Here is a 17,110-nt window from a genome sequence, read left to right on the forward strand (position 1 = left end):
CAGTAATACAGAACCTTTTGTGAAAGTCCTGCTTGGATTCCTTATCAAGATGGGGAAGTGACCCTGGCTTTTCTTAAGCTATGTCTAGAGAGTATAAAAGTATATGAGGGCAGCTAGGTTGTACAGTGGGTAGAATACCTGGCCTAAAGTCAGGAAGAACTGAGTTAAAATCCAGCCTCAGACACCACCTGTGTAACCCTGGACATAATCACTTAATCATGTTTGCCTCAGTTTCTTCATCTGTAAAATAAGCTGAAGAAGGAAATGGCAAACCACTAAAGTGTATTTGACAAGAAAACCCCAAATAGGATTAGAAAGTTGGACATGACTGTAATGACCGAATAACTAGGGAGTGTAAATTTTAGTAGGTCCTACCAAGCTGGAAAAGCTTCTGGCATATGATCATCAACAGACTTTGTGTCAGTTATCCAAATATCTGCCTAATTAAGCTCAGAGAGGCTCGTCAGAAGATTAAATAGAACAATTCATAAGGATTATTAAGTCATGGAAGGGTTGTGATCTACATAAATGGGAAATTTTTTACACATGTGATTATCTGTACTGTGGGTCAAATAATATTACTGTAGTTACACAGTCAAAACTATTTTGAACAATTTTAACAGTTAAATTTAACAATTTAAAAAATACTACATGAGTATTCTGCTTCTCAATACTAGTATAACAAGAGTTCTGCAATATAGGTGTGTCCTTATTTGAGAAAATTCTGTGTGAAAATTCATATCATTACCAACGATTATTTATAGAAGCAAAGTTTCTTTCAAACCAATTTAGTGCATTTAATGCCTTAAATAGCTTTAAATTCCAGGTTATGTGAATTTGATAATTCTCTATTTTGTTGTATTTGAAAAGGCAAGAAGAAAGGGCGGAAGATGGAATCAGAGGAGAGGAGTTGGGGCAAAAAAGAAAGGATGGAAGAAAATAATCAGAGAAGAGGCAGGAGAGGTTAAAAGAAAAGCAATTATTGTTCTATAACTGTTGCTTGTTGGAATAATGCCCAAGTTTTAAACCCCATTAGAAGGGAAGAAACTTAGCAACACTGGAGAAGAGACCCCCTTGGTGACCTACTTAGGTTAGAATATGGCTCTAACTCATTGCATCTCCATATTTAATTCCATTACTCAGGCAGTTCCTATTTGTGTAAGGGGTGGTGGTGGTGGAACTTAAATGATGTTTTAGTGTCTTTATTCTCATCTTAAGTATCCAGGTATGGAATGAATTATCTTCTGGGAAGAAATGAGGAAAGGGGCTTGATATTAAAAGGCTAGCATTGTACTTGGAAAATATCTCCTTTGATCCTAGAAACTCTATAGATGGACTAAGTTAAGCTACTTGTTTTTTTCCCTTTGTGTCTAGAAATGGAAGCTCAGGATCTAAGTGGTAAAGAACTACCAACGATTACTTCTATTATGAACAAAGTTAGAGATATCAAAAATAAAATTAAGAGTGAAGATCTTACTGATGAGTTAAATTTTAATAAAGTCTCTGCAGATACTTCTGGTAAGCATTTTAAAATTTCATTAATAAATACATTTTATTTAGTGTCTTCTGTGGCAGAATGAGATAACTGTGCTTATGACAGGGTCTCACGACTATTGACTTAGCCTTCCCTAAATAAATAGGTAAAGATTCGGAAGATATAAAACGTAGAACAACAGGAGGGATAGTGTTGCTTGTCTTTGCCTTGGGCAGAATATCTGGAGTTTTATGTTCCTTTCTGGTTGTCACTTTTAGGAAGGACAATGATAAGTTGAAGAATATCCAGATGAAATTTACTTGTAAGGGGAGCCTCAAGATCATTCAGTACAAGGATTGGTTGAAAGAAGTAGAGGTGTTTAGCCTGAAGAAAAGAAGATGTAGGCAAGGCATGATAGCTATCTTCAAGTAGTACCCAGGGCCAAGTTCTGATTATTCACCTTTTTACCTGTATAATCTCCAGCAGGTCACTTTAGCTTTCTGGGCCTTGGTTTTCTTATCCATAAAATAATCTCTAATGTTTCCTTTGGCTTTAAATCTTATGTATATTAACAACCTATTTAGTTTATATTTCTGAAAATGTGTTCTGGGCAACAGATTTTTCAGATAATCAGAACTTATTCCTTTAAGTACAGAAATATTTTGATTACCTCTTAAATGGAAATAATTCTGCTGTAATTATATACTTGATTATTTTCTTAAGCCATGGGTGTTTAATTTCATCTTTTAAGGATGACATTGTTACCTCGAATGTTTGGATGGTACTAGCACTTGTCAGCTGTCACTTGTGCTATTACTTGTACTCCTATATACCTCAATTTTAGCTACTGCTTTGATGTCTTATAGTTCAAGAAATTAGATAACCAAGCTTGTTAGAATGCTATGTAAGGAAGGGCTAGTAAACTTTGAATTATGCCTCTCGGGCTTTCTATAAAGTTCTGTGGACTAGATTTCATAGAATCTTTGAATTAAAGGAATTTTAAGGCCATGGATTCAGAGCTGGAAGAGATCAAGTCCAACCTTAAAATTAGCAATATTCATTGCTTCACAAATAAGTAATTGTTTTAAGAAGATCTGATTGATGCCTGTATACAAGGTAGAGGGAAGAGAGTAGAGGCAACTAACCCAGTAGGGAAGCTATTGCAGTAGTCATGAGTTAATGAGGGCCTACGATACAGCGAGAGCAGTGCAACTAAAGCAAGTATCAGATATAAGACAATGATGAAAGAAAGTATTGAAAAGCTTTGTTGATGTGACAATATTAAAACATTAACAACGTTGACACTTGACAACATTAAAAAATAATATCTAACAGGGAAAGCAAAACAAAAAATAAAACCAGATACTACCTTAGGAAGCATTGTTAACAATAAGGCTAGTAGAGGTGATGGAATTTCAACTGAGCTTTTAAAATCCTAAAAGATAATGCCATTAAAATGCTGCACTAAATATGCCAGCAAATTTGGAAAAGTCAACTATGGCCACTAGATTGGAAAAGGTAATTAACACCTCAATCCTAAAGAAGGGCAATATCAAAGAATGTTCAAATTACCAAGCAATTGTGCTCATTTCACATGCTAGCAATGTTATGCTTAAGATTCTATAAACTAGGCTTCAGCAAGATGTCAACAAGAATTACCAAAAGACAGAGGAGCTAGAGACCACATTGCCAACATTCCCTGGATTATGGAGAAAGCAAGGAAGTTCCAGGAAAACATATACTTCTGCTTCATTGATTACACTAAAGCCTTTGATTGTGTGGATCACAACAAAATATGCCAAATCCTCAAAGAGATGGGAGTACCAGATTATTTTACTTACCTGAGGAACCTGTATGAGGGTCAAGAAGCAACAGTTAGAATTGAACTTGGAACTTCTGATTAATTTAAGATTGGGAAAGTAGTACAAAAGGGCTATATAGTGTCACCTTATTTATTTAACTTATATGCCAGGGTACATCATTCAAAATGCATGAGGTTGCTGGGAAAATAGGAATAATCTCAGATACGCAGAGGATACCACTCTGAATGTAGAAAGTGAAAATAAGCCTCTTGATGAGAGTAAAAAAGGAGAGTAAGATCTGTCTTGAAGCTTAACATTAAAAAAATTTAAGATTTTGGCAACTGGTCCCATCACTTCCTGGCAAAGAGAAGGAGAAGAAGTGGAAGCAGTGTCAGATTTTATATTCTTGGGCTCAAAGATCAGTGCAGATGGTGACTGTAGCTATGAAATTAAGAGATGCTTGCTATTTGGAAGAAAAGCTGGGGCAAATCTGCACAGCATACTAGAAAGCAGAAACACCACTTTGCTGACAAAAGTCCGTGTAGTCAAAACTGCAGTTTTTATAGTAGCAATGTATGGTTGTGAGAGTTGGAAATTTGAGCTTGTCCGAATTGACACTCTCAAATTGTGGTGTTAGAGAAGACTTTTGAGAGTCCCTTGGACAGCATGGAGATCAAATCAGTCAATGCTTAAAAGAATTAATTCAGCACATCAATTTGAGAGATAAATACATTTGGCCACATAATGAGAAGACAGGACTCTTTAAATGAGTCCTAATGACACCATTCTAATGTTGGTGGAGTTGTGAAAAGATCTAACCATCCTGGAGAGCAATTTGGAACTATGCCCAAAGGGCTATAGAACTGTGCATACTCTTTGATCCAGAAATACCACTGCTAGATTTATATCCCAAAGACATCCCCCAAAAGAGAAAAAGACCTATTTGTACAAGAATATTTATAGCAGCTCTTTTTGTGGTGGCTAAAAATTGGAAATCAAAGGAATGCCCATCATTTGGGGAATGGCTAAACCAACTGTGGTATATGATGGTGATGGAATATTATTGTGCTATAAGAAATGACAAGCAGGATGACTTCAGAAAGGCCTGGAAAGACATGTATGAAATGATATATAGTGAAGTGAGCAGAACCAAGAGAACAATGTGTAGAGATAGCAATATTGTTTGATGAAGAACTATGAATGACTTGACTATTCTCAATAATACAATGATCCAAGACTATCCCAAAGGACTATTGATGAAATATACCATCTACCTCCAAAAAAAGAACTGATATTGATGGAACAGACTGAATGAATCATGCTATTTTTGATTTTCTTTGATTTTTTCTTTTTATCAAGTTTTGTTATACAAAATAACAAAAATGGTAACATTTTACGTAATCATACATGTTTAACCCATATCTGATTGTTTGCCACCTCAGGGAGGGAGGAGGGAAAGGAGGGATAAAAATTGATTTATTAAAAGAGTAGAGAATAATAGAGATTATTTAATTTTTATATTTGTACTCTTGGTGCCCAGAATAGTACCTTCCACATAGGAATTGCTTAATAAACACTGTTTATTGATTGACAAAACAAACAAACAAAAATAAAAAGACCCTAATGTTAGGAAAGATTGAAGGCAAAAGGAGAGGGAAACAGCAGAGAATGAGATGAATAGTGCTGTGGAAGCAATAAATATGAGGTTGGACAGACTTTGAAATGATGAGGATAGAAGGGCCTGGGATGCTATGTTCCATGGCATCAAATAGACTTGCACACAACTGAACTAACAAACAACAATTAGACTATACCAAAAATGGTACTATTATGGAAAAGGTCAACCATTTAATAATCTATCCCTTTTTTTAGATATATTGAAAAAACACATCCCACAGTTCTCCAAAAATTATATATATTGAAATACCTTTTTCAAGCTACTTATTACAGGAGCAAGCAGACTTACATATATGAGTTGTTTCTGAAGATATCACTGTTTTAATACAGTAATGCTGTATATTCTTAATTATACCAAGTCATAAAGAGTCAGCAAGTCTATTTAAGAAATCAGCAAAGTAGAGTAAATTGAGCATCACTCATAACCAGTAAAATTTGGTTTGAATTATGACCATGTCTCAAATTCTCAGGCCCTCAGCCTTTTGAATTTTAAGAGAGAATATTTTGCTACCCTTTTCACAGGGTTGCCATGAGGAAAACCCTTTGAAAACCTTAAAATGTTATAAAATGTGAGCTGTTAAAAGGTATTTTAGGAATTTTTCTGAGTAAAATACAATTTAAAAATTTTTATTATTTAATCATACGTAAATTATTTAGGGGCCAACTAGGTAGTGTAGTGGATACAGTGCTGGATCTGAAGTCAAGAAGATTCATCTTCCTGAATTCAAATGTGGCCTCGGACACTATCTGTGTGACTCTGGTCAAGTCACTTAACCCTGTTTGCCTCATTTTCTTTATCTGTAAAATGATCTGGAAAAGGAAATGGCAAACCACTCCAGTATGTTTGCCAGGAAAAACCTAAATGGGGTCTTGAGTCAGATAGGACTGAATATGATAAGCAACAAACAAATTATCTAGAAAATTTAGTTAAGAGAACTCATTCAATCCCTGATGCCTGATAAATTTGGTGGTATTATATGTGAAGATTAAGATTTACTAACTCACTCATCATATGATTCCTTTTAAATAGTGAGTTTCCCTAGAATCTTAACTGCTATTTAATCTGCCTTCTTTTCAAGAATATACTGTTTAAAGAAACTCATTCCTTTATTTAAGGGACCGCTAGATGGCGCAGTGGATATAGTACTGACACTGAAGTTGGGAGGACCTGAGTTCAAATTTCACCTCAGACACTTACTAGCTGTGTGACCCTGGGCAAGTCACTTAACCCCAATTGCCTTAAATATCCAGGGACATCTCTAGTTGTCCTGATATATATCTTGCCACTGGACCCAGATGTATCTGGAGGAGAGAGTGGGGCTGGTGACCTCACACAGCTCTGTCTCACTTAAATCCAATTCACTGAGTCATGACATCACCCTGATGGTCCTCTTTGGGAAGGAAGGACAAACAACTTGTATTTAGAAGTAGTATTGATCATTATGTACCAATAGTATAGTATAAACTGAGTGTACAGATGCTAAGAGTGTCTAGATTAAGGAAGTCATGAATGATAAAAATATTGGATGAAACTCAGCAAGGAAGCAACTGTTGCCTGTTGCTTCTCTGACTGAAAATATTTTTATTTTTTAAAGTGATAAGAATTGATATTTTGATATACACTGAGGATCTATATTTTGGGTGGTAGAAGTAGTCTGTGAAAAGGCACAATTTAACAGCATTTATATGGTACTTTAAAGTTTCCAACATGTATATTAATATGTATATTATATTGGGCATAGTTATTATTCTCATTTTGCAGATGAGGAAACTGAGGCTGAGAGAAGTTAAATTACTTTTACAAGGTCACAACTAGTAAGCAAGTGAGGCAGAGTTTCAACTCAAGTCTTCCTGATTTCAAGTCCTGTGTTCTATCTACTGTGCTACCTAGTTTCTTAGGTTGATAAGATAGCTAAAATTGATGGTTTTGAGTGCCACTGTAAAAGGATTGATGATGAGTCAAGGCAGCAAACACAGTAATAGTGAGAATACAAGATACATACCTTATGGTTGTATACATTTTTAGTTAAATGAGCTAATATACATAAGAACACTTAGCAAAACTGAAAGTGTTACGTGAATAGGCTATTTCTTAGTTGTATAGTTATATATGTTTCTAGAGTTATCATTGGATGCAGTAATTTTAGAATAACTTATTTAGCATTTGTTTTATGTAGCTTTATCTCTCAGACATAACAGTACATTTTAATTATTTTATTCAGACAATTCAGGAACTGTTAACCGAATTATGATGACAGCAAACAACCCAGAGAACTGGTTAAGTTTTTTGCTAAAAATAGAAAAAAAAAGTGTTCCTCAAGAGGATGGATTTCTAAATAAATTGATTGGCCGTTATAGTCAAGCAATTGAAGCACTTCCTCCAGACAAATATGGACAAAATGAAAGTTTTGCTCGAATTCAAGTGAGATTTGCTGAACTGAAAGCGTAAGTATTAATTAATGGTATTCATATGTAAGAACAAGGGAGTTCATTTCTGTCTTTGTCTCCCTTGAAACAAAGTTCTTCTGACACAGTAGGCAATTAATACTTGCTTGTGAATTCAGGCTGTGTTATGTTATCCAGATACATTTTCAAAGTGAATTTTATTTGTAAATATGAAAAAATATTTCATAGTATCTGTTAAATATAAATAACTACTATTTATAATTATGAACTTAAATATATTTCTTTTTAATGAGATAGTCCAAAATGTATCTTTTTTTCTGGAATTCTCCCCTACCTTCCACTTCTAGTATATTATTGCTAAACAGAAAAATTGTAAACTATCTTTTACATAATTCAGTCACTATACTCAGCCTAATAATTTAGAAAGATACAGTTAACATTGCAATCCTACAGTCATTCCATATTTAAATTTCTCCACATATTTAGATATATAGACTATTCATAGAAGGTGATTGGAAAGATGATCATAGAAATTATTTATAAGCAACCTTTTTTATATCTTCTACACAAACAATAATAAAATCTGATGCCTAATAATGACCATTTGCCCAAGATCATTGCCTAAAAATACCTGATATGTACATAATGGATTGCAGTCTTTATTTTATTACTCACAAAAATATATTGTTCTGGGGGCGGCTATGTGGCGCAGTGGATAAAGCACCGGCTCTGGATTCAGGAGTACCTGAGTTCAAATCCGGCCTCAGACACTTAACACTTACTAGCTGTGTGACCCTGGGCAAGTCACTTAACCCCAATTGCCTCACTTAAAAAAAAAAATATATATATATATATAGTACTGATCATCTGTATTCTCAGTAATGCCAGTGTTGCATGGCACCCTGAGAAAACAAATTCTTTAGATGCTCATATTTTGAAGAATTACTGACTCTAGGTGCACGGACAGAAATTTGAAGAACTTTCTATAAATAAAATTTTTCTAGCTCTTTTTATTCCCATCTGATCCCAGTCTTCATTATGACATCTTACAGTATTCAAGAACCAGATGATGCACGTGACTGCTTTCAGATGGCCAAGGCTAACTGCAAGAGATTTGCTTTTGTGCATGTATCTTTTGCACAGTTTGAACTATCTCAAGGTAAGGTGGAACTGGTTATTTATAATGTTATATTATATCCAGTCTTTAAAAGGGTGTCTTATTTATCTGTGTATGCTTCAGTGGTTTGTGTTAAATCAATATACATTGTATTAAATAAATATAATACAAAATGAATTTTTGAGGCAAGAGGTATAAAAGCATAATAAATCATTGGATTTGAAATGCTAAGAGCAAACATCAGAGAAATATGTCTTATGCCCAAGGGTTCTTCACCTTGTATGAGGATGTTCTCTCCTACCCCAAACCAGAAGTATTAATCCTTTTGATTAAAGGAAGCTTTTTCATGGAATTAAAATAACTTTGCTGAATTTGTGAGGTAGAAAGGAAATAAGACTCAACATAGAAATGGAATTACTACCCTTTTCTATAATATTTTAAAGTATGATCAGAGTAATCTCTTGCTTTAAAAAGAGAAGAAGCAGCTTGACTCCAAGTAGTTGAACTTACCCATTTGGTTCTTTGAGTTATTCGAACTTTTTGGATAGAGCAGTTTTTTGGTACCTAAAGAATATTAAATGGACAGTGCCCCACTCTTGAATTAATGTATAAGCTAAAGAGTTCAAAGAAAGAAAAAAAGATCCATGTGTATAAAAAATATTTTATCACTTTTTCTGGGGGGGAAAACCTGGAAACAGGGTGCTCACCATTTGAGAATGGCTGAGCAAATGATGGTCCAGGAATGTGCAATAAGCAATGATAAACATTATTTCAGAGGAACCTGGGTTATACGAATTGATAGAGAAGTGAGCAGTCCTGGGAGAACAATTTATACAATAACAATATTGTAAAGACAAACAATTTAGAAATACTTCAGATCTGTAGTTAATGCAGTGACCGACTATGATTCCAGTCAGTGTACTGTTGAAAAATGTTCACTCCCTCATGAAAGGTATCTGATGGACTCAAAGTATGGATGTGGCTAATGCAGGAATTTATTTTGCTTGGCTATGCATGTTTGTTATAAGGTTTTTTTGTTTTCCTTTTGTTTTTTACAGTGTAGTGGGAGGGGAGAACAAATGATTATTAATTGAAAATTAAAATTTCATTTTAAAAATAAATTTTATCAGAACAAAACCAGGAGAACAATTTACACAGGAACAGTTTTATAAGGAAAGAAAAAATCTTTGAAAGACTGATCAATGCAATAGCCAAACACAATTAAGGAGAATTTCTTCTGAAACTAAAAGAAAAGAATAGTTCCCCTAAGCTACACTTTAAAAAAAAAAAAGTAAAGTATTTATATTTGTTAGCACTATGCCAATGCTTGTGAAGTGGTTGTTGGATGCATATGAGAGCATTGCACATGAGATTTTCTAAAAATTACCTTTTGAAAAAATTTGTTACAAAATAAAATTATGAAGTGTTTTGGTTGCATGTCTAAATTTGGAGTTGAGCAACTTGTTGATACATATTGTTTTGATTTAATAGTACTTTACAACAATTTAATAGTACTTCAATAGTACAATACAAAGTAGGTTTCTTGAAAACAGCTAAGTAAAATCATTTAATAGCATGAATGTGACTACATTGATTTGCATTTATTGATTGTGTCCTAAGGACTGGAGTGTGTGTGGGGAGGATTATGATTCAGGTAACTTCTATCCTCAAGGACCTTATAATCTAGTTGGAAATATATCAGTTTAAGAAAAAGACATGTTAACAAAGTAACATATAAATGTGTTAAAATTGAAAATTAATGTAGGATGAAATACCTAAATGACAACACTATATAATGTTTCTGGAATATGCTGTTTACATATTACAGTTCATAAATCCTAACGTTTTTCAATTAAAAAAAATAATGTAAATAACTTGTTTTGATTAATTTCTTCTGGGCTCTTGCAGTTGCCTCTATTTTTTACTTTGATTCTGAAATCATATTGAAACTTTACCCCAACTATTCATTTGCCTGTTTTCTGGTGGTTATAAACTAGAACTGACTGATAATTGTAGGTTGCCAGAAAAAAATGTATATGAACAGATCAATTTTTTAAAAAATATGAAATCAAGTAGTTTTTAGCCTTGAGGAGGGAAGGTATGGTATCATTCTTGTTTTTTACTGCTTGTTAGGTAACTTCAAAAAAAGTAAGCAACTTCTTCAAAAAGCTCTAGAATGTGGTGCAGTCCCACAAGAAATGTTAGAACTCGCCATACGGAATTTAAATCTGCAGAAAAAGCAATTGCTTTCAGAGGAGGAAAAAAACAACTTTTCAGGTAAATCTCATAGTACATGTCCTTCCATTTGGTCTGTTGTTGGCACTTGTAAATAACTGGTTCTATTTTTGTTTTGTTTTTTTTTTTAGTATGTTATATAAAGCCTGTCACTTTGGGAAAATTTGTTTTTATTTATTTTTTTATAAGAGCATCTTGGAAGCTGCATTTTATTTTATTATTATTTTTTTTAATTTAATTTTTATTTTTTAGCAAGGCAATTGGGGTTAAGTGACTTGCCCAGGGTCACACAGCTAGCAAGTGTCAAGTGTCTGAGGCCGGATTTGAACCCAGGTACTCCTGACTCCAGGGCCGGTGCTCTATTCACTGTGCCACCTAGCTGCCCCCAGGAAGCTGCATTTTAAAAGTGACTTTCAAACTTCAATCTGGAAAGGACAGTGAATCTCAGATTTGTTAATACAAAGATATGTTAATACAAAATCAGGAAAACTCATCTCCCTGAGTTCCAGCCTCAGACACTAGCTACATGACCCTGGGCAAGTCAGCTGACTCAGTTTGCCTCAGTTTCTTTATCTTTAAAATGAGCCAGAGTAGTAAGTGGCAAACCACTCCAGTATTTTTGCCAAGAAAACACCACATGGGGTCATGAAGAGTTGGACACAACTGAACAACAAACCCATTCAGACTTATAGAAGTGACTAACAAACAAGACAATTTTCTTGTTAAGTTTCTGACATACATGGAGGGCTATTTGGAGCTAACGACAAAACCATAAATTATATTCAGGAGTTACATATAGACAACCCTGTGCAAATATAAGTTAAACTATTCTTTAAATTATTTACAGCACCTACCTTTTCAAACAACCAAGAATCATTCCAAAACCCACTTGGAAATTTACAGAATAGAAATATTAATTGTGATTCCAGAAGACTATCTAATGTGGCCAGATTTTTATATGGGTAAGAAAACCAAATTATTGAAGATGCCTGTATGCTTTGATAGTGTATGGAAATCGTACTTTTAAAATTTCAGTGTATTTTCTTTTTCTTTAGGGAGAATATACCTCCTCAGGATACAGAAATGAATAGTAGAAATCCCTTGAAGCAATTAAACAAATCTAAACCAGTAAGTGTTTGAAAATGTTTTGTGTGCCATGGTAGTGATGATTGTGAGGGGTTGGGCTTTGAATTTTATTTTAATTTCATACTTACTTACTCCAGTCTTTCCAAAAAACATCTAGTCATGCCCATTTGGAAGAGTCCCAGTTAACCTTATAAATAGCCCAGGTGGAACTGTGGAGACAGGTGGTCCTGTCACGCAGAGTGTCACAAAAAGGTAAGATATTTTATGTTTGTTATGTGTATGTATTAGCATGTTAAAGAAGGATGTTAAAATGATCTTTAAGTCTCATAGACTAATTGTAACGATTAAAATTGTATTTGCTATTCAAAATCCTATTTAAGCCTTTATTAATTGTTTAATATGGTGCTATTACTAGGCACTGGAGATTCAAAGACCCAGGAGTAAGTAAATGCAAAATATATGGGGGGAAGGGGTGGAGCTAGATCTTTAACTATTGGATGAAAGATGGACCTGAAAGCTCAGCTCCTGAAGTTGAGAAAGATAAGGAACAAGAAATGGTACTTTTGTTCTTTGGAAAGAAGCCACTTTTCAAAGGTGTAAGAAGTCAGGGGGAGATAAAGTAGAGAAGGTGATCATGGAAGGTTTTTCTAAGATTTTGACAATGTAAAGGAGGCGAAACAGAGTAATAGCTTGAGGAAATGGCAAGATTAAGTGAAGCCCCCCCTTTTTTTAAAGGATGACAAGATTTCTGCAAGTTTGTAGATGGCAGGGCAGGAGCCATTAGATATGGAGAAATTAAAGATTAGAAAAAGAAAGGGAATGATTGGCAGGTCAGGCTCTTTGAGGGCACAGGGATGCTATCAAGAGTCTAAGAGGCTTTGTAAGTAGGAGTAGAGAAAGGCAGGTGATAAGGGTAACCCAAAATTGATGAATATATAACAGGTGATAGGATAAGAAGGAAAGGGATTTTGGGTTAGAGGACAATGTAAAATTCAACTGGCGGGGGCAGCTAGATGGCGCAGTGGATAAAGCACCAGCCCTGGATTCAGGAGGACCTGAGTTCAAATCCAGCTTTAGACACTTAACATTTACTAGCTGTGTGACCCTGGGCAAGTCACTTAACCCCAATTGCCTCACCAAAAAAAAAAAAAAAATTCAACTGGCTAACTATGGAGGATCCCAAGGTCATGAAGAGGAATAAATGAATGATGGACTGGAAAAGTAGTGAGGGTGTCAGTGACAAGATCAGGATGGGGGGGTGGGATAAGTTTAGAAGGAGTAAGATAGATGGAGATGTAGAAGGGTAAGAAGACCTTCAGGTAGGTTTTGTACAAATGAAACCAATGTAGCCAAGATTAGAAGGAAAGCAGAAAATTTGGGGGGAAAACTTTATAGCCAGTTTTTCAAATAAAAGTAATGTCTCAAATATAGAGAACTGAATCAAATTTATAAGACTGAGTCATTTCCCAGTTGATCACTGATCAAAGGTTACAAACTGGCAGTTTCTGGAAAAAGTCAAAGCTTTATATAGTCATATGAAAAAATGATCTAAATCATTATTGATTAGAGAAATGCAAATTATAATAACTGATATCTTTCACACCTATTAGATTGGCTAAAATGATAGAAGGGAGAAATGACATGTTGGAGATGAGGAAAAATTGGAACACTAATACACTGTTGGTGGAATTGCGAAGTGATCCAACCATTATGGAGAGTTATTTGGAATTTTGACCAAAGAATTATAAAACTATGATCCCTTTGACCTATCAATACCCCTATTAGGTCTATTTCCCAAGGTGATCAGGGAAAAAGGAAAAGAACCTATCTTTTAAAAAATATTTATAGCAGCTCTCTTTGTAGTGTCAAAGAAATAAAAATTGAGAGGTTGCCCACCAATTGGAATGGCTGAATAAATTATGGTATATGATTGTAATGGAATACTACAGTGCTGTAGAAATGATGAGCAGGTTGGTTATAGAAAAACATGGCAACAGGGGCAGCTAGGTGGCACAGTAGATAAAGCACCTGCCCTGGATTCAGGAGGACCCGAGTTCAAATCTGGCCTCAGACACTTCACACTTATTAGTTGTGTGACCTTGGGTGAGTCGCTTGACCCTCATTGACCTGCAAAAAGAAAGAAAGAAAAACATTGCAACAGTTGCATGAAATAATGCAGAGTAAAATGAGTAGAACCAAGAGAATGCCAATATAGTAACAGCAATTTTGTCTGAAGAGTAACTGTGAATGACTTGGCTATTCTATGGTCATTCAAATAAACTTTGAAGGATTTATGAAGGGAAAAGCTCTCCACCTCCAAAGGAAGAACTGATATAAGGTAGTATGTATTGTATGGTTGCATTATCTGTCTGTCTAGTAAGTGTTGGCCTTCTCAGTTGCTGAGTTGGGAGGGAAGGAGGGAAACAATTTGGAACTCAAAATTTAACCCCCTGAAAGGAAAATAAATGAAAGAAACATTTATTTAAGATTGTGTATCTAGAGCTAGAAGGAATCTTGGAGGCCATGATTCAGCCTTGTCATTTTTCACATAGGGAAACTGAGGCCCAGAGAGCTTATTAAGTGATCATGGTCATGTAGATCACGTAGATCAGTGGCAGAGATAGGATTTGAACCCAATTCCTCTGACTATAATCAGTGTACCTTGTTCTTATTCTACTGCTCTTATTCAGCATCTACTATTTTATGCAGTTATGGGTATGCTAAGTATAACACAGTTATGTGTTTGACAGAAATGAGAGGTTTGTTTCTAAGATGATTGTTAAAAATTGTTTTCTTTCATGGATAACAGACAAACTCCTGGATCAGAATATCAAGATGTGATTGTGCCTAAACCAGAACCAAGTGAAGGTGGTTCATATGAGTTAAAAAATATAAAGGTATTTCAGATCTTTTTAGACTTTATATAAAAACTATAAAAATTCTAAATAAATAAAAGGCTAATTTATTAGAATCTTTCTGGTCATGACATTACAAGTTAATTGCCTCCCATGTTCTGAAATTTGCTACAGAATATTAAATGATATATATTCTTACATGTTTCTATATGGTCCCAGCAACAGATCTTGGCCTCTTCCTTCAGAATCAGCTTAGTTGGGGCAGCTAGGTGGCACAGTGGATAGAGCACCAGCCCTGGATTCAGGAGGACCTGAGTTCAAATCCGGCCTCAGACACTTAACAATTACTAGCTGTGTGACCCTAGGCAAGTCACTTAACCCCAGTTGCCTCACCAGGAAAAAAAAAAAAAAGAATCAGCTTAGTTAAGCAGAGGGACCCCTAACCAGCAGGTGGGTAGTGAAATGCAAAAAAGTACTATCACTTAGGAAATAGGTAGTTGGAAAAGATACTAGACTGCTTATGTAAGGAAATCTGTCTACTCTCCTTACATTTTTTTTCTTTTTTTCTTTTTTTTTCAGGGCAATGGGGGTTAAGTGACTTGCCCAGGGTCACACAGCTAGTAAGTGTCTGAGGCTGGGTTTGAACTCAGGTCCTCCTGAATCCAAGGCTGGTGCCTTATCCACTGCGCCACCTAGCTGCCCCTCCTTACATTTTTAATAATTAAAAAAATCAAGAGTGTTGGGTAAATCTTGTGTGGATTATAAAAGACATGAACAAGAATCACACAGCATGAAAAGACTTAGATAAGTTTTGATGAGCATATAGGACAGAGTATCCATAAGAATCAGTTCACAGAACCATTGAAGTATTTGATCAAGTGCAAAAAAATTGTTTTGTCTAGCAATTTGAAATAGAAAAAAACCAAGTGTCTCTCTTGAATCCTTAATGTCCAAACCTTGTCCTTTTTTAACCATCCCTTTTTAGATGTCCTCTCAGGAATGGCTATTGGCTATTTGAACAGAGATTTGGGGGAGGAGAGAGAAAAAAAGTGATGTTTTAGAAGCATACTATTTAGGATTACAATGATTTAGTGTCATATTCACACAAAAAGTTCTTTTTGAAGTAATGTGGTTATTTTGGGTGAGTAAAATTACATTGACACTAAAAAGGATACGTGGAATTTGTGAACATGAGACCACAGGTATATTCAAATTTCTAGTTTTTCCATAGCTAATATACTTTAGCCTCAGTCAAAAGGATTTATCCAATATTGGCCTTTCTATAGCTATGATTACTAGTTACACATTTCAGTAAAGATAAATGTGTGTGTGTGTGTGTCTCTGTGTGTGTGTGTACATGAAAATGCTAGGCAGTTTATCTGGTGATCCTTAGTTGAATAAGCTTCTTAAAACTGTAAAAAATACTAAAGGGTATTGCTAATATCTATCTAGAGTTTGCTTTACTTGGCATTTTGAAGCTTTTAAATCTTCTCATATAGATACATGAAAATATCTATTCCATGGATTTTCAGTTATCAGGTGAGAAGAGTTCAGAGCTTACACCTGATTCAACAGTAACACTAAGGAATAAAACAGGATCTTGTCTTCCAACCCAAAAAGAAGGTAAGGGATCCAAAGTAGAGATTGGTGGGGAATAAAATATTTCAATTCATATTTTTTCCTTTTAAGAAACAAAAATACTTCAGAAAATTTTTTTTTCTTGGCTAAAACAACTAAATGAGGATTAGTTGAAATAACCAACAGAGAGAGTAATTTTTATGTAGCGATGTTTGTGTATTCATTCTTTAACCACCCTGTTCTTGTGTCTTGGTGTGTTATGGCACAATTGACACAGAAAATACTCAGCTAGGTACTCGAGGTGGAGAGAGAGTTTATTACGCATGGGCCCAAAGTGGGGGGGTTTCAGTCCTCCAGCAGTGGGCCCCCGAGTCTTGTAGCCCACCTGGTTATATACAAAAAGAGTAGGCGTGGTATAGTGGCAAGTTTATCAAATGAAGATGAAGTCAGTTATTCACTAAACAAAAGATGCATAGTGGTGCCTAGTGGTTTAGTCATCATTACAGGAATACATAAGGATGAGGTCAGTAGTTAAGGGGGGGCCTGTCATTGCAGCTAGGGTACCTCAAGGCCAGAGCCTGTCTGAGACAGACAAGGTCAGAATGCAGGGATTACAGGCCTGCAGCTGTAGCTGGAACACAGCAAGGCCAGGTTCTGTTTGAGACAGACAGGGTCAGAGGCTATGCGTGATTTTCTACATCAGATGAACAGACATTTGTTGAGAATTGGGTAAGAACAGAAAAAAAAAAGATTGTGTAAGAATTTCCAAATAATTAGCTGCCCAAAAGGAGAATGTCTTTCTATGGAGGTAACAGGTTCTGTATTACTGAAGTTTTCAAATAGACATTAGAGGACAATTGCTTGAGGATTTTATAGAAGA

At 35.1% G+C, this 17,110-nt stretch overlaps 1 protein-coding gene across 3 annotated transcripts in view; it reads left to right on the forward strand.

The window, feature by feature from the left end:
• Positions 1 to 17,110, forward strand: part of TTK (TTK protein kinase) — a 40,953-nt gene that overhangs the window by 1,337 nt on the left and 22,506 nt on the right. For 2 of the 3 annotated variants that reach the window (XM_044004175.1, XM_044004177.1), the window contains exons 2-10: positions 1,375 to 1,518; positions 7,176 to 7,398; positions 8,412 to 8,518; positions 10,610 to 10,753; positions 11,559 to 11,673; positions 11,767 to 11,839; positions 11,955 to 12,049; positions 14,607 to 14,694; positions 16,152 to 16,275. In XM_044004175.1, coding sequence (XP_043860110.1) covers positions 1,375 to 1,518; positions 7,176 to 7,398; positions 8,412 to 8,518; positions 10,610 to 10,753; positions 11,559 to 11,673; positions 11,767 to 11,839; positions 11,955 to 12,049; positions 14,607 to 14,694; positions 16,152 to 16,275 — 1,113 coding nt within the window. The remainder of the gene's footprint in view (positions 1 to 1,374; positions 1,519 to 7,175; positions 7,399 to 8,411; positions 8,519 to 10,609; positions 10,754 to 11,558; positions 11,674 to 11,766; positions 11,840 to 11,954; positions 12,050 to 14,606; positions 14,695 to 16,151; positions 16,276 to 17,110) is intronic. The other variant, XM_044004176.1, reaches the window with a different exon arrangement.

Source organism: Dromiciops gliroides, chromosome 4 (assembly GCF_019393635.1).
Source record: "Dromiciops gliroides isolate mDroGli1 chromosome 4, mDroGli1.pri, whole genome shotgun sequence".
Taxonomy (NCBI): domain Eukaryota; kingdom Metazoa; phylum Chordata; class Mammalia; order Microbiotheria; family Microbiotheriidae; genus Dromiciops; species Dromiciops gliroides.